A 20826-nucleotide genomic window follows, 5' to 3' on the forward strand; every position below is an offset into this window, starting at 1 on the left:
AAGATATTTCTTAAAGAGAAAGTACATGAAGATTACAGAAAACAGAATTATGTGCTAGATACTGGAAAGGCTGGTATTCTGAACTGCCAACAGAGCAGACTGCAAACAAGCAGCCCAGTGGTCTCCTAGGCTCCTTCCATAGTGACTCCTACCTGCAGGGAGGTCCACCCTGGCAGCACTTCCTCTAAAGTGTTGCAAGGAGAAAAGAGAAGTAGCTCTTTACTGTCTCTGGGCACGCCTCATGCTACAGCCCCAGACACATATCAAAGCAAAATGTTGCAGGTACAGTGCCAAATTTTGTCATAACGTTACTTTTAAACCAATATCTTAAAAAATTATTTAATAATGACTATTAGGCCACTCTGAACACCTTTAAACATGAAGGGTGTGTGGGCCGACTGACTCCTGAAACTTCAAATCGTCCTGAACGTTTTGGAGCATAGCTTGTTTGTGCCTTAGTGACTAATCCCTCCTTTTTCACATAGAGAACATTAATGCAGTGTTTCAGGACTCGGGGAGCCAATTTTTAGAGAGCATGGGTACTTTGACATGTGCATTTATTTAGCTATTACTGGACATCACCTGGCCGTGCCCTGCCCAGCGTACATTCTGATGGCTCAGGCCTACTGTTCTTTATTAACTGTCCAAGGTAGAGGAAGAGAAAGATAGTGTTTTGAGGAAAAGCTTCTCTGCTCCCCTCCCCATTTCCCTGATTAAGAATTTGCCGTCCCAGTAACATCTTTTGTGGAATGAATGTTTTCTAAAACAAATTAATTTTCCGTACTGAGAATCAAACCCAAAGCCTCACCATGCCAAGCAAGTACTCTCCTGCTCCCCCAACTCTTTGTAAAATTAACGTTTTAGGTAACTTTACTTAAGCACTTACTAGATGCTAGGCTGTTCCCACTGTTAATTCCTCCAGAGAGTTCTACAAGGAAGGGCTTATTTATTTATTTATTTGTTTTTTGCATCATTAGCTTTTATTTCAATGTTATGAAAATCAGTGCCTAGAGATTACTCAGCTTACTGTTTGAAATTTCTAGTTAATAGCTAGAAAATGACTGTGCTGGAATTTTAATTCAGCTCATAACCACTACAATACTTACTGCTAAGCCAAGAAAGCTTGTGGTGGAACACTGTTTCCATTTCTTGCCAAACTTTGTAAGGAACTGCCAGTGCTACCTGATAGTAGACCTCTGATGTCTTCTGCAGTATGCAGTAAATATGCTGTAACATTTCAAAATTAACCATAGCCCTAGGAATTTGTCAGAATTATTTCCAAACCTTTTTCTTCTGAATGTGTTTTCATTCAAACTTAGCTGGGGCTCCTGGTATAAGGTGTTTGTGGTGGGGGTGGGTAACAAGAGACGGGAATTAAAAATCTTTAATTTGGTCAGAAGGCTTTATCTATTATTTTATTTTAGTTTTTAGTTTTTTGTCTTTTTGTTTTTCGAGACAGGGTTTCTCCGTGTAGCTTTGGAGCCTGTCCTGGATCATCGCTCTGTAGACCAGGCTGGCCTCGAACTCACAGAGATCCACCTACCTCTGCCTCCTGAGTGCTGGGATTTAAAGGCATAGGCCATCGCGTCCGGGAGCTTTTTCTATTTTTAAAGAGTTACTAACCATCATATTTAATTTAATTTTAGGTTTTATTTTATTTTCTCTGGGAGTTTTTTGCCTGCACTCATGGTACCCATGGAAATCAGAAAAGGGTCTCAGATTCCTGGTACTGGAGTTATGGGAGGTTGTGAGCTACCACGTGGGTGCTGGGAACCAAACCTGGGACCTCTAGGAGAATATCAAATGCTCTGAACATCTGCGCCATCTCTCCTATCTCATTGTTAAATTAAAAATAAAATTTGGAAGTCCAAAACCAACAATAAACCCACATTAAGACCTAATGCCGCCTGCTCTTCTGCCTTTTTAAAAAATGGGATTAACCTTGTTTGACATCACTAATCTTATCCCAGGCTTCGCCAGGACCCTGTAGGCTTTGTAATGACCTTAATCAAGTATTAGCCCTGCAATGTAATTCCTAGATCTACAAAACCTGTCTTTTCAAAAGCTGAGCAAGCCATGCTGTGATTAATAAGGGCTGGAAGGGAAACAAACTTGGAACCAAGACATCAGAAAAACACAGCAGGTAAAGGACAACTGATAGCCTAAATTTATCCTTTTGTACAATCTTTATAAAAAGGGGGAGGTGGAGTTACTAGGTGTCTGACTCGAGATGGGGAATATGAAGTCTACAATTAGGAGGCTCAATTTGAGATGCTTTTTCAATGTTTTTGTCTTCACAAACAAAGTTCTTAAGAATAGACTTAAATTTTACCGGCAATGGGTGTTTTTGTCATATTTAATTCACCGTTTTGTATATTTTACGTGCATCTGCGCAAAGGAACCATCAACTAATTTAATAGCAAGATGGAAATTTTTTTTAAAAAAACGTGAAATGGAGACACCTGCTTTTCGTAACGGCCCCAACAAGCCTTTCATTTCGCACAAAAATGATGAAAAAGAAAATTGAAGATTTTCCGCGAGATTGAAAGCTCTACCTCCTGACACAGCGCTCAAAAATAGCTGGGTTTGCTGGCCAATCAAAACCTTCAGATTATAATGACGCGTCCTGTTTGCCCCACCCCCTTTCAAGGGCCTGATTCGAAAACCCCGCCTAACGCCTGTGGTTTTCAATCCGGTCCGCCAGAGGTCTATTTAAAGGGAAGCTGGGGCTCAGCTCGTCACTCGCTACAGCCATGTCTGGTAGGGGTAAAGGTGGTAAAGGTCTCGGGAAAGGAGGCGCCAAGCGCCACCGCAAGGTCCTGCGCGACAACATCCAGGGCATCACCAAGCCCGCCATCCGCCGCCTGGCCCGGCGTGGCGGCGTCAAGCGCATCTCCGGCCTCATCTACGAGGAGACCCGCGGGGTGCTGAAGGTGTTCCTGGAGAACGTGATCCGCGACGCCGTCACTTACACGGAGCACGCCAAGCGCAAGACCGTCACCGCCATGGACGTGGTCTACGCGCTCAAGCGCCAGGGCCGCACGCTCTACGGCTTCGGTGGTTAAGCCATGGCTGCGCTTTTCTCCATAGTCGCAAAAGGCCCTTTTCAGGGCCACCCACAACCTCTGCAAGGAGCTGTTGCGCTGTCGATCAGCCGGCTCTAGATACGGTGAGCGTAAGTCGTCCTGTCATAGGGCTGTCCGTGAAGGGCAAAAACTTCTAAAGTCTTAAGCGGCCATTTTAACCTGCAGGCTGCAACCCAGCTCCGGGAAAAAAACACAGGGTCACGAAAACATGGTCAGACGGTGTTCAGCCCCGCAGCCTGGCCACTGAGCACCCTGACACACCCGTTGGAAAAGCCCCGGGTTGGAAATTTCCCCGGCTCGCTAAACCAATGACATTAGAGGTCGCTTGCTTTTGGCCAATCCTGTGACGCCAAGGCATGAAAGCCTCGGCTTGCGTTTTTCACCTTAAGAACGCTTTACCCCAAGCTCGAGCTTGTGCACCGAATAAACCTGTGTGCATCGGGACTTGGTCCGTGGCGGTCTCTCCGGGGGTCCTCTTCTGGGCACATCAGTGAGGTGATGGTTGTGTATTTTGAAACACCCAGAATGTTTCGATTTAGGCAGCTAGGGAGCCCTTGTGGTGAGGGCTGTGCAGGTTTGTAACGCCGTGTAGTACTGAGTGCGGGAATTTAGCAGGAACGAGAATTACAAGCCCATCGTAACCTGAATTGTCTGAAATCGCGTGTGTGTGTGCGAAGTGTTGCAATGCTGGATGCATTGAAAGCTTACCATCGGTTGCGTCAGGCCAGATTTCCACTGCCATTATGTAATGGAGTTGACACAGTCCTCCTCAAAGTACCGGTCATTTAAGAACTCCTGGCCTTGCCAGTTGTGTGACACATATTCTCGCACCGTCCTCAATTCCAAGCTCAGGACAGGGGCCATCTTATCTAAGTAAGGGCAAAGGCTGGTTCTACACAAATTAAATATATTGAATGCTTAGCTATTACTCATTGTTTATAATTAATAAGGCCTAAGTGCACGCTCTTTATTGGGGACGACCTGTTTATACCCGAGCTGCATAGTTGTGCGACAGCTTTATATCATTTTAAACCAGTGTGTGTGCGCGCCACATTTGTGCAGATGCCAGAAGAGGGCGTCGGATTTCCCGGAAGCTGCAGTTGCAGGCCGTCCTGAACCACCTGTTGCGTGTTCTGATATCCAAACTCTGGTCTCCAAGAGCAGCAAGTGTTTTTGACTAAACAATCTCTCAAGCTGCCCTGCTAGAGTCTTTTGTAACTCTTAAAACCAAGGCCTAAAATAGATGAATATGAATTTAATATTTGTAGCACTACTTAATCCATAAAACTGCTGGATCACGAGTTAAGTACTCCAGCCCAGACTTCCCCAGTACTATTTTTGCTACGTTGAGCATTGAATTCAAGCCCTAACATTTCCCTAAAAGAACGGGGTTCTTAATTTTTAACACTGCGCTTGTCAATCTTACAAAGCCTACATGTTATTTTCATAAAATATACATAACATTTCAACTGCAACTGTTAGGCCAATAGTATTAAACCACTTTATAAAATGGAACAGGAATGGATCTTTATGGACAGACTGCAAAAACTTCCAAGATTCTTGAAACTGCTCGCTGTATTTTTCGATCTATCACTCAGGAAATCCTAAATACTCCACTCAAGAAGGGACCCATATGACCTCCAGCTGCAGTCCTGAACATCTGGGTTCGTAGTGGCGTTCTGAAAGCCCGGGCACCGGTTAATGGTGTTCTAAAGGGTAAACTGAAGAACAGTATTCGGTCCAAGCGGCAGCAACCACCGAGCTCATCTCTGCTCCCTTCCTTGATACGGTGGCGTTTCTAGAAATGAAATGCGCCTACGGTGACCCTCATGCTGATATGAAAGCACTGACACCCAAACCAAGCGTGTAAACAGGCTGCACCGAGGGGCCCCCAAACGTCTTAACTCTGGGCTTTAGAAGACAGACCCACCCGAGGCGACTGCCCAGCTCGTTCGCTTTAAAAGTGTCTCGCCATTTTACAAGTTATGGAAGTGGCTCTTAAAAGAGCCTTTGGGTTTTTGGAAGCTGGCTTTGCAGCTCACTTCCTCGCTGCCGCCTTCTTCGGGTCGGTCTTCTGCAGGACCATCTTGGGCTTGCCAGCGCTGGGGTTGGCCGCCCTCGCCTTGGCGGGGCTTTTCCGCGGCGGCCGCACCCCCTTGGCGCCTTTGGTCTTGGCGGATGCTTTGGTGGGCGTCGCCTTCGGCTTCCTGACGACCTTGGTCTTGGTGCTCTTGGGGGACCTCGAGGCCCTGGGCAGGCCCAGCTTCTTGGCCTTGGCCGAAGCCGACTTCTTGACCTTACCCTTGACGCTCTCGGGGGCCGCCTTCTTGCTGAGCTTGAAGGAGCCGGAGGCGCCGGTGCCCTTGGTCTGCACCAGGACCCCCTTGCTCACCAGGCTCTTGAGGGCCAGCTTGATGCGGCTGTTGTTCTTCTCCACGTCGTAGCCGGCGGCCGCCAGCGCCTTCTTCAGGGCCGCAAGCGACATTCCCGCCCGTTCCTGGGACGTCGAAAGGGCCTCGGGGATCAACTTGGAAACCGAGAAACCCCGGGGTTTGCGCGCCGCGGCGAGGCCTGGCTTCTTCCCTCGCCTTTTAGGCGGCGGCTTCTCGACAGGAGCTGGGACCAGGCTGCAGGAGGCAGCAGGAGCCGTTTCCGACATGGCCGAGAGTTAGGCGAGAACGACACCAGCGGGAAAAGGCAAAAGCACCAACAGCGCAGGGGGGTCTCGGGGCGGAGGGGGGGCCTTATATAGAGCGGGGCGCGCTGTGATTGGTGCATCCCCAGGAGCCTCCCCCGCCCCCGGAGGAGGGGTGTTTGTGTTTCTTTCCCCCCCAAAAGTAGACACTCCCATGTGTGTCCGCTGCAGAATCGCTCAGGGTGTGACACCAGGTGACCCAGGAGGCCTCGGGATCCACCTGACTTTTTACCTTTTGTTGACAAATGTTCCTGCAGGCCAGAACTAGTGGGAAAAGCCCTTGATTGTCAACCAAACTCACGAAGGCGAAGGAAACTTTCTCTTTTCCTTGCAAATTCAAAAGTAGTTTTTGGTAGAAAACGCACCCAACCTGTCCGGAGGAGTCTCCTATACATGTGGCTTCTAACTGGTGAAGAAAACCAGCTTTTCAGGCCCGAATTCTCATCGAAATTATTTATAGATGTGACGGAAGTAACACAGACGTCTTCGCCGTCTACCCGTGGAATTAGACGGAGTTCCTAGAATGATCCCGAAACTCCAGAGTGAGGCCTTCTTGAAGGGAGCACGGCCTAGTAAACACTCCACAGAGCATGTGAGAGGCACGCTGCTTCCCCTGGATCTAGATAAGATGCCCGCCCCTTAATTAACTATAAAATTATAAAGCTAGAATCACAGTCTACAATCCCCTAAAGTGGCTGGGCTGGTAGATGTGGCTGCAGGTGTGTTGAGAAACGTTCTTCCCAGAGTTTATCCACGGGACAAGTCTGGAGAGAAGAGTGCTCACAGCTGGGCGTGGTGGCAACATGCTTATAATCCCAATACTAAGGAAACTGAGGCAGGAGCGGGGATTGCCCTGAGTTTGAGGCCACCATGGGCTACAAAATGAAAACATGTCAGAAGAAGAGGAAACATGATGCCCAAGTAGGAGGAAGGCGTAAAACCCAGTCCATTCTGGAGAAGTCTGACAAGGGCGTGATGTGAGAACGTCAACCAAGGTGGAACATGTGACCCCGTTCAGCCAGAGCTTCAGCCTGAGTTCCTTCTGGAGACACCTACCCTTGTGAAGCAGGGATCTTAACTCTTGCCACAGAAGAGAATTTCAGGACAAGACAGTATGAGAAAAAGTTCATGTGTGTTAAGAAGAAATTGAGGGTGGGTGTCTCAGAAAAAGGGGTGTGCTTGTGTCTTAACAGTAACCGTGGCTAGACCTGGTGTGCAAAACTGTAAACCCTGCTACTGGAGAGGCTAGAGAAAGAGGGTCCAAACTCAATAAAAATCACACTGAAAACAGTGGGAATGTGTCTCAGTGAAAAGCACCTATCTATCATGTGACAGATCCTAGGTTCAAGGACCAGCACTGCAGCAAAATGTACACACACACACACACACACACACACACACACACACACACACTCACACACACGCACACACTCACACACACACACATGCACGAGTGCATGCAAAGTTTAATAAAGCAGCTCAAAAATTAAGTAAAAGTTTATGAGGAGGTTACTTGTTTCTCTTCAAGAATTTCCTTTTGTGAGTGAACTCATGGGGTTGTTTATGAGATGCACTGTTCAGGTTTAGGGATGAGAGGGGAGTTCTGACAGCTACACTCAGAGTCACATATGCATTGTCTTAAGCAGTTTGTGAGTTGCCATGTTCCTCTTGTTTGAGGTGGTTGTATTAAAACTTGACTCCCAAACAATGAAAAGCAGAAGCTAGGCCTTGGAATTGAGGTTGAGGTAAAGGTTCCTATGGTGGTTTGAAAGAAATGGCCTCCAAAGGGAGTGGCACTATTAGGAGGTGTGGCTTTTTGTTGGATTGCTTGCCACCTTGTTGGAAGAAGTGTGTCACTGTGGAGGCAGGCTTTGAGGTCTCATATATGCTCAAGCCACAGCCAGTGTCTCAGACCACTTCCTGTTGCTGCCCACCATGATGATAATGGACTAAATCTCTGAAAATGTAAGCCACCCAATTAAATACTTTCTGGATAAGCTAGGCCTTGGAATTGAGGTTGAGGTAAAGGTTCCTATGGTGGTTTGAAAGAAATGGCCTCCAAAGGGAGTGGCACTATTAGGAGGTGTGGCTTTTTGTTGGATTGCTTGCCACCTTGTTGGAAGAAGTGTGTCACTGTGGAGGCAGGCTTTGAGGTCTCATATATGCTCAAGCCACAGCCAGTGTCTCAGACCACTTCCTGTTGCTGCCCACCATGATGATAATGGACTAAATCTCTGAAAATGTAAGCCACCCAATTAAATACTTTCTGGATAACAGTTGCCGTGGTCATAGTGTCTCTTCACAGCGACAGAAACCCTAACTTAAGGCAGTTCCCTACCCATGTCTCCTGAATTTCCTGACTTTATTTTTTATCACCCAAGCCCAGGATCTCAACCCAGAGAAAACCCATCAGTGCTATTTTGTGAAGATCCTTAAATGCTTGGTGAAAAATGTGCTGATTGTCCTCTGATCCAAGAGCCATCAGAAGTTCAGGAAAATTAATAATCACATTATTGTAATATGTAGGTTTTGTATGTTTTGCATAAACATCAATATCATTACTGATAAGGGCTGAGTGTGTAAGTTTGGGACTCTTCCAAGAGGAACCTTAAAACTTCAAAGGCAGCATCTAGGGGGACAGTGTGGGGAAAAGTCTGCATCTGAAATATTTCTGAAGCAAAAATTTAAGGACGAGGCATCAAATTTCTGATGGCAAAAGACAAAAAGTCCCCCTCTAAAGTACCTGAATTCATATATTTTTATTCTCGTGTGTTTTGTTTGGAAATATCAAAAACAAAAAACCAACAGTTGATAGTCATGAGACTGATTTCCACCTCGCCAGGGCAGCGTGATCTTCCACTGTGAGAACAGGTGTGTCTCTCCGAGCACCCTGTGTATTTGGTATCAGTTTGGTTTCTCGGACCCCGTGGTCACAGACAGACTTTCTGGGCCATTAACTGTCAGTTGCCACACAGGCATCAGGTAGACCTTTCCATATTGGCAGAGCATATTAATCAATTGCTTTGAAAGTAACACAGAACTGGAAATTTTAATGAATTCTTAGGTTCTATAATTGAAAATCCAGAAAAAGAACTTAAATTAGTATTTTGCCCCAGGCAGCTGAAAATAACAATTGAAAAAAAAAAATCCCATCCTCACAAACCTGCCCGGGTTGGGTTTTTGTTTCACAGTGCAGTGCTGTGTAGCCCAGGCTGCCCTTCTACCCCCAATCTTCTTGTTTCAGCCTTCCCAGTCAGCCATGGGGTGACCATGAGACCACCACCATAACTGCCATCATTTTCTCTTCTTCCTTTTTCTTTTCAAACGGTACTGTGGGGACTGAGCACAGGACCTCCCACACGTCAGGCATGCGCTCTAGCTACATCCTTCGCCTAGCTCTTCAGTTGGTTGACCCAAGTTTTTCCTTTTAAGAAGAAAAGAATGAAGATGTGTAAAAGAAGATTTGTGATTTGCATGCTCTTGATTCCACAAAAATGGGGACTCAAAGTAACGAAAACCACAAAACTAGTTACAAAGGTAGTGATTCATTCATAAATAAAATGTTATATCTCCATAAATCATAATTTCTAACCATATTTTAAAAAATTACATACTTACAATGCATTTTGCTTTACATGACACTTTTATTATATGTACATTATATAGTCACATATCACAAACATTTAAAAGCTTTCTTTTGCTAGGAGTATTTTAATTTTGCTAAGAGTATTTTAATTTTCTACTTATGTGTATCCTTCTTATCACAAATTTCTACAGTGAACGTATTTCATAGAATTTTTAGCCAGATGCTTATCGGTTGTTCCTCAAGTTTTAAAAATACAGTCATTAATCTGCTAGCATCACCCACTTCCATTGTGTCATTTGTCAAAGGAAACAGCCTCCAGCACTGATGCGTGGTACAAAAGACGTCAGGTCTCCTCCTCCTGTAGAGAGAGAAAAGAGAAAGGGTGACTCACTCTAGCTATTCTGCAGAAGCCTGCCGTTCTACTGAAGTGAAAACGACAATGGGGATTACCATAGATCGGTTTTTCTGAGACTGGCAGTGTTCTGAGACGCCTATAAACACCATTCAACACATTTAGTCATCACAAGCACACTATGCCATAGCCACTGCCGCTCTCCTCCTGGTTGTAGAAGATGGAATTCAGCCACAGACACACTGATTTCCCCAGGTGCTGTTAGATGCCGGGCCTGTGCAAGTAAACCTCCCCACTGAACTACCTGAGTCTGGCTTCTGTAAAGGATTCGTGGGATTATGGAGTTAGTGTTCTGGGAGTCCCACTTGACCGAGGCCTTAAGGAGCAGGAATCACTCAGGTGGAAAAAGAGAGTGAGGGCTGTCCCTAAGGGAAGTGGTGGCGCTGTCCAGGCTCAGGGACAGTATGAAGTGGGAGAGCTGGCTTGAGCGGGAGCCTGAGGAGTTGCCTGTGCAGGACTGCACGGGTCCCTGCATGAGGAGAGTAGGGAAAGTCATGTTTGCTGTTCCTACGAGGCAGGCACCGAGTTTCCAGAAACCTTCATTCTCTCAAATGCTCATCCCTTCTGGCAGCTGCAGAAGTCACTTCCATCTTCCTTTACAATAAACGACACTATCTAATGGAAAAGTGCCCCCCAAAATGCTAGGTCTATGTGAGGGGTGTTAGAAAATGTATTTTCCTCTTCCTCTTGACAAGTCAACAAAGGTATAAATTAAACGATGTTTTTGTCCATGTCCAAGTCCAGTGCGGGGAATGTATGCAGGGTTTGCACAGTCGATAATTCCCTCTCATTGCTGTGGGCTGACATACGAGTCTGGCGGGGAGTGTGCCAAAGTTAAGCTCATCAAAGGACTTGTAATTGTGCCTCTCACTTGACCATGTAACACCCAAGCCATCACTTTATTTTAGAAAGACTTCATTTCATGATGTGTTTTGCTGGCATTAACAAAACAAAAAAAAAAAGAGAGAGAAAGAAAAAAGTGGTCAAAGCTGTTCTTCGGTGGTGTCTAACAAGCCCCTGTCAGGAAGAGCCTGGTGTCAATAGAGGGAGTGGAGCAGGGATTCTCTCTCTTTAGCGACAGACTCTGCCTCAAAGGAATAAGCAGAGAGTTCGAGAAGAGGACACCCAAGCCTTTCCTCTCTCAGCATGCGTGCCCAGGCATGCACATCTGTGCACACACATGGGCATACACACAACATGACCGGCAAATGCACACAGACAAAATAAATAAATATAAACAACAAGAAAGGTAGCAACAAGGACTGTGCTGGAAAGAACCCCAGCTCCCCGTCCAAGTGTTCACACTCATCCTTATACCTCCTTTAAATCACACCAGGGCAGCCAGAGCAGTACAAATAATAGCAGGAGTGTAATGACGTGCATTCAGAATAGAACAAAGACAGAATGAATCAGTCTGTACTTGTCTTCTTTACTGGCTTAATCCCTCGAGCATTCCTCCAGCTGACATTGTATTGTCTGAGGATTAATTTAGTAAAACTCTTAGAACAGCACCTGGCACACAGTAAGTACTATGCTACATTTAACTACCAATTATAGCAAACATTTGAATCAGTGTTCCTGGTTTTTATATTTTCGGCCGTGCATAACCCCCCTTTCTCTGCTCTACCCCTTCTTGTTCCCCAGAATCTAGGCCGTTCTGGCATTCTGTCCAATTGGAATTAGATTAACCATCATCCGCGCTGTGTCTTCTGAGCAGAGGTAGAAGTCCCACGAGGGACTTTGTCCTTTGCACACAAGACAGTCTCTGGAGAGAGTTCCTTAGCAGTGATCCAACAGGGCAGGTTAGGAGGGCGAAAGCCTCCTTCCTTGAGTCACTGTAAGACTGTGGCTACACCTAAGCCATAGGAGTCACTGTTAACTGAGAAGCCGTTGTGGGGTCCTTTTGAATACCGGAGGGGTGAATGTAGGAGGCACAGAAGGCCTTGGAGGAACCAAACTTGTAAAACACTCGGGCCTATTTTCTCCAAAGGAGGAAAATGACTGACGCTTGGTCACCCGGAAGGCTGGAGTGGATGTTGTCTGGCAACCTGGAGATCTTTTTGCTATTCTATGGAGCCAGCCTTCCTGAATCCCCCGATATCCTGAGCATTGTTTAAGCCCTTTCCCTGAGCTTTGTGACTCAGTGAATAGAACCCATCCTTCTGAAGGTGGCCCCATGTACTTCGCATCCTCCATCAACAGAATCTATCCGTATGCTTATTACAGATCCTCCTCAGGCCCTTGCCCTGACCATTGTTCATCAGTTAACAGAACTCCTTCCTATCGTAAAGGTCTCCGGTGCTTGGCTACTTTGCTAGGGGGTTTCTATGTAGCTATGCCTAGAGCTTTGATGTAATAGTTGTCATGAGGAAACCTTTTGTCCAAAGTTTTATTGTGCTGAAATGTGTAAGAAAAATAAACCCTGAGGTCAGACTCTGGAAGTTTTTTGTCCCAGCACCTGCTAAGGTGGTGCTGACCTGAGTTTCATTCTTCGCCTCTAGAGGATTATGTTCCCGGCAGCCATGATGCTTGCAGGGTCCCCATGGAACCTTGTTTATTTTTCAGATGGGCAGGTGACTAGATTGTATCTCCGTTTCCCTTATTGTAGCTGGGGGTGAATGAAGGCCAAACAAAGTGGGTAGAATGATGTGTATCACTGCCAGGCCTGATTCTCCTTCACAGAGGAGAATCCACCACCATGTGTCTTCTAGCCTGTGATGTCTGGGACCCAAGGACATTCAAGCTACAAAGTAGAAAGAGACATTCTTCTTGAAGGTCTGTGGCACAAACTCTATCTCTTTTCCTGATGAGACACCTCATGATGGAGTAATAAGCACCTGGTGTTTCCCACTGAGCATCAAGAGCTTGTGGATGTGGCAGCAAACACTCTTTACCTCAGTTTGATCTGATATTTATCTATGGAAACAAATTCAACATTTTCATCCAAAGCAACACAGACCTCCCATTATTCCATCATAGCTAGACCTTAATACCATGTTCTGGTCAGTGATTACAAATCCTGTCCCCCACCAAACTCAAACACCTCTAAGTTTCTACACCTTAGCTGGCTTCCTAAGAGTCCTAGAGAGCTTGCCCTTATGGGCAGCATTCTCACTGGCTTAAGATACGCTCCTCTGCCCACAGATCTCATCTCCCAACCTGCCGTTGTTTGCTTCCCCAGGATATTCAGGGTCCCACAGAGTAGCTCTTTTTCATCTTTATTATGTTCCCTGCCTCACTCTGTAGAGTCCTAGATGTCTAAAAGAAGGACTTTCTGGTTTAGTTCATTTACATCTGCACACATGTAGAGCAGCATTCAAAGTGTAGATGCATCTTTAAAAGTTATTGAAAAAACTGGATCAGTTGTCATGTGTGAGTGCTTACTGGGTAGGCCGCCGAGTGATCTGCCCTAGGAATATTGTGGTAACTAAAGCAGAGGACAGAGTCTACAAATGACAAATTCCACAATTTTGCACAATGTTGTCCCGAACAGTTGGAAAGAGGCGATTGAGATGCCTCCCAGGCAGGAAGCGGCCACACAGATGCCTGCAGAGTGGTGAAGTGTGCTGCGCAGTAAGAAACGGGGGAAATTCAAGAGATCCAGCGGTTGGGGAAGGTAAGAAACCAGCAAGGGCTGGGAATGTGCCTGTAACACACAGCACGGCGGAGAGAAGCACACGAGGTCTAAAGAGCCAGCCCCTCACGCTCCAAGCTAAGAGTGGAGGGTCCTAAAGGAAAACCAGGAGCTCTTTTCATGCACTCCAGATCACCCACGACACCAGCTCACACATCAGAGCCCATTGCCTCTTCCCTTCAGAGTGACCTGATTAAGGTTCCTGTTTGTGTTTAGAACTGACTGGGCCCAAGGAGCAGCCTCTGATTCTTAGAGTCCAGAACCCTCAGCACTACCTTTAAAACCTATAAAAAGTGCATTAGAGCTCATCCACACTTGGAGCTAGCAGAGTTTGGGGGATTTTGTTTGTTTTTCTACTGGATATTTTGGAACCTGAGTCATCTATGTAGAATTCCTAAGCAATTTTATAATATATATTACATATGTTTGGAATTGTATATCTATTTCAGTGTGTTAAAGTCCAAATGTGTGGGTAAAAGCTAGAGTCCAGTGTCCATCGCCACAATTGTTTGAGCAAGTCTAACAATAGAATTGGACATTCGTTGAAAATTAAAATGACCAACTTTGCTACATTTGGCTAATAACAATAGAGAAAAGGTGAGGAACATTATGCACAAGAAAACAGAGAGAGAGGAGAAAGAAAAAGAAAAGTGAGCTGTGTACTTGGTCAATTGTAGGTTTCTCCACCCAGGGTGCATGGGGTGAGTGTTCAGATGAATTTCTAATGCCATAAACTTGTGATTACTTGTAAGGTCTAAAAAAGTGCTGAATCTAGGGGCTGGAGAAATAGCTCAATGGTTAAGAGCACTGGTTGTTCTTCCAGAGGACCTGGGTTCAATTCCCAGTACCCACATGGCAGCTCACAACAGTCTGTAACTCTAGTTCCAGGGGATTTGACACCTCCATACCAATGTACATTAAATAAATTATTATTTTTTAAAAAAGTGCTGAATCTAAACACTTGGGAGATAACTGTTTTAAATCTCCTTAGGAGTGTTCCTAAAGAAATTACATATGGAGACCAGGGTCGGGGGTGGGGGGTGGGTGTGGGGTGGGAGGGAGCAGCTGCATTTTCTCTCAACCTGACATTTTTATCTGAATTCTATAATTTGTAAAATTCCATCTCCCTTTATGGTAGATGAACTATTCCCAAGATTCCCACATAAAGCTGTTTCAAGTCCTTTTAATATAAGAATGAAAACGTATAAACTTTGTCAGACAAGAGCAGACAGCATATGTATGCATTAAAGATCTTTAACCTTGACCTAGCAATACGGCTCAGAGTAAAGGTGCTTGCTGCCAAGTCTGATGACCTGAGTTCAATCCCCGGGGCTCCACAAGGTGGGATGGGAAAGCGGACGCTCTCCAGCTGTCCTGACTGTTCTTGTGCAGTGTCAAGAGTGTGCGTCCCCACCCACCACAAGCACACAAAATAGAGAAGATATAATTTTTAAAGGAAAAACATTTTTTATCTTTCTCTGACAGCTTTCATTTTTACCCATCTTAAATTTAAGTTCTAAGTTCATAGTATTAGAACTGGCAAGATGCTTTTTATATTTAAAAAAAAGAAAACAGTCTTTGGGACTCTTCTCCATTGCCACTTAGTGACAATTTCCCCCATACCTGGAAGAAGACACTTTGCAATGCTACGAAATTAGCTGTGTTCCTTCTGGAAGGTGGGAGCTATTACCGTTATCCTCAAGGTGAAGATACCGAGGCACAGAAACAGTGCGCTGCCTGAAAGTCTCCCCATGAGCATGTGACCAGCTGCCTGGAATTAAACTTCAACCCCAGAGGCTTCTCCTTTTCAACACAGAAAAATGCTTTGCAGCATTTGACTGGAGGGAACCGCTTCTCAGTGTTCTTCATGGGGCGGTCCATTCGGTCCTCATTAGTCTTTCTGAGTGGGTAATTACCGTACTGCACAAGGCCGGTATGGTGGCATTTGTCAATACGTCAAGGACATTCAGTTAATTATTAACACCCATTTCCTTGTGTGTTATCTACAGGCACAAACCGCTACAAATACCCCAGCATTTTTATGAGTCCTGAAAATTGAACTTTGGTTTTCATATAGCACAACAAGCACATTATTGACTGATTATTTCCTCAGTACACTCTTCAAAATAATTTTTAAAGAATCAGTTACAAGTAGATAGTCTCTTGAAACTCAAATACAAGTAATTATTTTAGTATCCTAACTTTCTTTGCAGTGTGGAGGGAAATTGGTTGTTACCAAGAAACAATTGAGAAAAACCCCAAAATCAGTTTTTGGTCTAAAACTCATTCTGCCAAAATATTATGAACTTAGAACTTGAATTTAAGATTGGTAAAGAACTGATCTTTGCATTACAATATGAGGATAAATCCCAGCCACACAAAGAAGAGACAGTCTCACTTCAGAGTCTTATATACTAAACTGAATTACTCTATTTCTTAAAGACTACCAACTTCCTTAAAACATAGAGTAAACATAGCCATTATCTTGTATCCTTATTTGTTTTCCTCTGTAGCTAGGGAACTTGGTAGACATTAAAGGCAGCCCTTAGAGGAGCAAGCAATTGTGTTTCCTTATATATAAACTAACAAGTCCCAATAATAAACCCGCCTGGCCTTCTAGGCCCATGGTGCATCTCTATTATCTTTCACTCCTACAGATTTAAGGTGGCAAAGGCAAGGATGGCTAGTGCCACCCTAAACTGGAAGTGTTTTCTAATTTGTTAAGCAACAGTCATTATAACCTGTGTTAACAACAGGAGAGTTACACAGAAGGAACGGCGGGTGGCCATGTCCGAGGAGCTGCAGTCAGCAATGGTGCTCATGGAACACAGCCCAGGGGATAACAAAGCTACTGGGGGTGCATCCTGGAGAGGCAAAGGCCCGGCAGGACTGTTCCCAGAGCGCCCCTTGCTCCTGCGGTGTTTCCTTGTGTTTGCTGATGCCCTGTTTCCTCTGAATCAATCATGCTGTGGTTACTATGTGAAAGGCTCCCACCATGTCTAATTTAGGGTGATTGTTTCCTGGGAAAATCCGACTCCTCACAGCGCAATTGACTTGTAGATCATAATGAAGATGATTTTTATGAGAGCAATGGTGATTGGTTAGATCCATGAATTAACTGGACTTTCTGAGTTAGCCTAAAAGATGCAGGTGGTTAAGACAGTCAAGAGATGAGGAAAATGGGTTAGGTCACTCTGCCAATTGTCCCACTAAGATAAAAATAAATAAATACATAAAATAAAATAAAGAGAGAGAGAAACAGGCTAGGAATTACTTTCCCCTTTGTTAGATGTGAGATTTGCAGAAGACAGACAGTAAGAACGAGGAAGTTTCATACATTCTACCACAAATTCTGCCTGTGGCAGCACAGGATGACTATGGAAGACAATAAATATGTCCCTGCACCCAGCCTGGGGCCTGAGTTCCCTGATCACATAACGTACAGAATTAATCACAGGCCCCGGTATGCACCCTGAAAAACAGAGTTGTGAAAGGAAATGAAGTGACCCTGTTGTGTGTAAGGAAAGCCAGATGGTTGGCTGACCGTTCATTTTAAGCTCCTCTAGAGGAGAAATCAGAGATCTGCTACACTGGAATGGCAGAGAGCTGCCAGCCAGTGCAAAGGGAACTGGCTGAATTGGACTCGGCTTGCTCAAACTTTGTTAATCAATAATAAAAGAGTTACTGCTTTAGGGTGAAGATGTTATGGGGGGAAAATTAATACAAAGAAAAATGTTTAACTCCTTGTGGGCTTCTAAGGAAAACATGTGACTTGTAATCTTAATATGATCTCTTCCTATGTAAAGATTTTAATTTGTTTTTGAAAAATATGTAACTTATGGTTGTGAGGTAATCTCTTCTTGCAAAGAAATCTTTGTGTTAGGTGGAATAAAACAGATAAGAAAAAATAGGAGAAGGAAAGATACAGAAGGAAAAATATCAGGGAAGAAATAAAAAGGGTAAGATTAGGAAAGGGACAGGAGAGCTGGGAAGAAGGGAGACATCAGGGGAGAAGAACGAAACAGAGAAAGAAAAAAAATCCAGCAGAGAGGAAAATAAAATGGAGAAGTAAGCTTTGGCCCTCAGATAAAAGTCTCCTGTGTGCGTCTGTGTGTCTGTCCCAGTAGCTCCCTAGTCCACATCTCCTCTCCAATTTCTCTGACCTGCCCAGAGCCTGCTGGGGGATAGGCCCCGGGCAGCAACAGACATTACAATGTCTTATATTTCGTAATCTCTAAGGTAGAAATTATATAGTATCCAATGGTGAGGCACTAATTCATTCCACTTAATATTCATCTAGGTTCTTAAAGTAATTATCTGTGTGTGAATTCAGTCTTTAAGCTGACATGTTGAATCCTTATCATTTGTTATGTAAAATTTCACTCCATTTAAAAAATTACTTTATGATTTTATTTAGTTCAATACCCAAGTTAAAATTTTTATATTAAAAAGTGATTTTATTTAACTAAATAAACCTAGTGGAAAAAGTTGATAAATTTAAGAAAGTCATTTTTTCGTATAAAATAAACCCTAGACTTCTGTAAACTAGATTATTATGGTAACACTTTTACATTATGATAAAAGATCCATCTAAACACAAACTAAAAGTCAAACTATTAAATAAACAAAAAAAAATGTGCAAATATTGTTACAAATGTGAGGCCACATTCAAAGCCTAAGAATGGGTTGGGGATTTAGCTCAGTGGTAGAGCGCTTGCCTAGCAAGCACAAGGCCCTGGGTTTGATCCTCAGCTCCAAAAAAAAAAAAAAGCCTAAGAATATAGAATAATTTACAATAATTAAGAGTTTTTAATTAAAGTTGATGTACTGTTTTAAAACCTGTTTATATTTAAATTACATTATAGTTTACTCATTTCCTACTGAGATAGACAATGTGCTCAAAGTTTCTCATATTCCTAAAATAGGAAAGATTCACAGCAACTGTGCAAGTTAGAGGAGGTAAGTGGAACGAAAGGCTGACAGTCAGTGAACACAGATGTAGGTATCTATTGACGTATTCTGATTAAAGGTCAGAGGTCCTGTGGGGAGCAGGAACAGGAGCAACTCAGGATAGGAGTACTCCTCTAGTCCTCTTCCAAATCTGGTAGACATTCTACTGTTATGCCATATCCCTTACAATAAATCACTAAGGTTTAAGTAATAGTTTTATACGTGGTAGAAGCAATCTTCTGTCTCAGCATGCATGTTTATGTTGTTTCTCACTCCCCTCCGGAACCAACAATAAAAGCCTTCAACCCTGCCTGCCTGTGACAATCAGGCATGGAATTACCAAAGGATGGATTTCAGAGATTTTGAGACAACATACTGTTTCACTGATTTCTTCTGGTCTGGAACTGTCTTGTTTGGTTCTATGCTTCATTAAAATCAAGTTACTAGAGGCAGCTATTTTATATTTATATTCTCTTTCACATGGGCATGCTACTTTTGAGCAAATTAACAACCACCTGAACTCATACAAACACTACAAATCACAGGCGCACGAAGTTTTGAAGGAGATAAAAAGGACAACTGAAACAAAGACACAGAATGAATCTCACCGAAGGAAAGAAAACCATCCACTCTGAACTGTTGTCAAATGCAGAGTATCAAACTCCTCCGACCCTGGAGCCTGTTTATACACTTTTGAGCCTGATGTGTGGTCCTTTGGCACCAAATCATCCAAATGAGAACCAGAAAAAGCAGGAGAGCTGTGCAAGAACAAAGTTGTAGCATGGAGGAGACTGAAGCGCCAGAAGGCTGCCAGGTCCCCACACTGCTGGCTTATAATGTAGACATAACCAGTATCTAGCACAGCTTCTAGAAATAAATAGTGTAGGAGGTGATTAGCATGGTGTTGACTTGTATCGGGGAAGAGTAAGCTACAGAACTGTTTTCTTCGAAAAGGCAGGACAGCTCATAAAAGAAATGGGTCTCCAGGGAGTGCGCTGAGCTTTGCACAGCCAATATTTAGGGTCAGAATTCTTCCGTGAGCAGTTAGGGTGGACGAAATGACATTAGACCTTCATCCGGACAAGCAGAGGGGTAGAAAAATCCTCTAAGGACTCTGAATTCAGTTTCTTTTCCTTTTAATATGAATTAAGTCAGCGTTCACAGCAATGGCTTTCGTTTCGGCGTTTCTTGCTCAAGTCCTATGCTTCCTTCCAGTTCACCCCCACCTCACTGGCTGCTTCCGTTCTTCCCCTCACCCCTCTCTACGCTTTTATGCCACTGAGACTGAAAATAAACATAGCTTGGACAAAGTGCTCTAACGTGACAAATGTCTACATCTGCATTTGAACAACTCAGTGTTTCATTTCTCACCAGAATCTCGGGCTGGCGATTGTCAGTGCCGGAGAGGTTTGTTCGGTAATGCCAGACCACATTTTATTATACCCTATGAAGTTACCAAAAACTGATCGACGATCTCAGGGGTCTTAGGTTAAACAAAACTCTAGTATGATATATGCTGTTAAATCTACAATTATGAAAAGGCTGTACTTTGTAACAGACTCCTCCTGTTTAGATCTTTCAAAATGAAAGCAAATTTGAAAGCGCTTCTTCCAAATAAACCCTCTGGAACAAGTGTTTGAAAGACAAACCTCCGCCAGGGGTCACAGGGCAGCACCAGGTCTATTTATTATCTTCCTAAAATGTCACCCTTCCTTTGTAACTTCGTTCCTTCTGGTGGAGTGACTCAGCTTCACCGGAAGTGACGTTTATAACAAGACTCAAAGCGAAAATTTCCCTACGAAACATTTCTTTCAAAACACAGTCAACAAAGCAATTGTAGCTTGAAAGTAACAAACTAGAATTGGCGAATTAAATGAAAGAAGTTTGTAAGTGCCCTCAGTTGCTTCTGGCTAAACCTTAAAATTAAAGACTAAGCCGAATGCAGTGTTTGGCCACAACTCTCTTTTTGAGAAGGTGGGTGGCTCTGAAAAGAGCCTTTGGAAATCGTGATAGAGGCTTACTTGGCACGACCTCTTCACTTGGAGCTGGTGTACTTGGTGACGGCCTTGGTGCCCTCGGACACGGCGTGCTTGGCCAGCTCCCCGGGCAGCAGCAGGCGCACGGCCGTCTGGATCTCCCGGGACGTGATGGTCGAGCGCTTGTTGTAGTGCGCCAGGCGCGACGCCTCGCCCGCGATGCGCTCGAAGATGTCGTTGACGAACGAGTTCATGATGCCCATGGCCTTGGACGAGATGCCCGTGTCGGGGTGCACCTGCTTCAGCACCTTGTACACGTACACCGAGTAGCTCTCCTTGCGGCTGCGCTTGCGCTTCTTGCCGTCCTTCTTCTGGGCCTTGGTCACGGCCTTCTTGGAGCCCTTCTTCGGGGCGGGGGCGGACTTCGCGGGCTCGGGCATCTTCGGATCTCTAGACACCGGAAGCTCAATGTGGGTTGGAAGGGGAC

At 44.5% G+C, this 20826-nt stretch overlaps 3 protein-coding genes across 3 annotated transcripts in view; 1 reads left to right on the plus strand and 2 right to left on the minus strand.

The window, feature by feature from the left end:
• The window catches only part of LOC128103122 (uncharacterized), a 63426-nt gene extending 59896 nt beyond the window's left edge, over nt 1-3530 (plus strand). The window contains exon 5 of the mRNA XM_052727203.1: nt 2735-3530. Within this exon, the coding sequence (XP_052583163.1) occupies nt 2735-3065 (331 nt within the window). The 3' untranslated portion in view covers nt 3066-3530. The remainder of the gene's footprint in view (nt 1-2734) is intronic.
• A 121-nt stretch (nt 3531-3651) lies between these two features.
• LOC128103091 (histone H1t-like) lies at nt 3652-8406 on the minus strand. The gene has a single exon (XM_052727174.1). The coding sequence runs from the start codon at nt 5743-5745 to the stop codon at nt 5125-5127; it is 621 nt and encodes a 206-aa protein (XP_052583134.1). The 5' UTR covers nt 5746-8406; the 3' UTR covers nt 3652-5124.
• A 999-nt stretch (nt 8407-9405) lies between these two features.
• Nucleotides 9406-20820, minus strand: LOC128103107 (histone H2B type 1-C/E/F/G/I). Its single transcript, XM_052727190.1, has 2 exons — nt 20385-20820; nt 9406-9725 (listed from the first exon to the last, which is right to left on the minus strand). Exon 1 carries the CDS (start codon nt 20777-20779, stop codon nt 20399-20401), a length of 381 nt encoding a protein of 126 aa, XP_052583150.1. The 5' UTR covers nt 20780-20820; the 3' UTR covers nt 9406-9725; nt 20385-20398.
• Nucleotides 20821-20826: the final 6 nt, after the last annotated feature.

This window comes from Peromyscus californicus, unplaced genomic scaffold, assembly GCF_007827085.1.
Source record: "Peromyscus californicus insignis strain IS unplaced genomic scaffold, ASM782708v3 Scaffold_8__1_contigs__length_139910024, whole genome shotgun sequence".
Classification (NCBI taxonomy): Eukaryota; Metazoa; Chordata; class Mammalia; order Rodentia; family Cricetidae; genus Peromyscus; species Peromyscus californicus.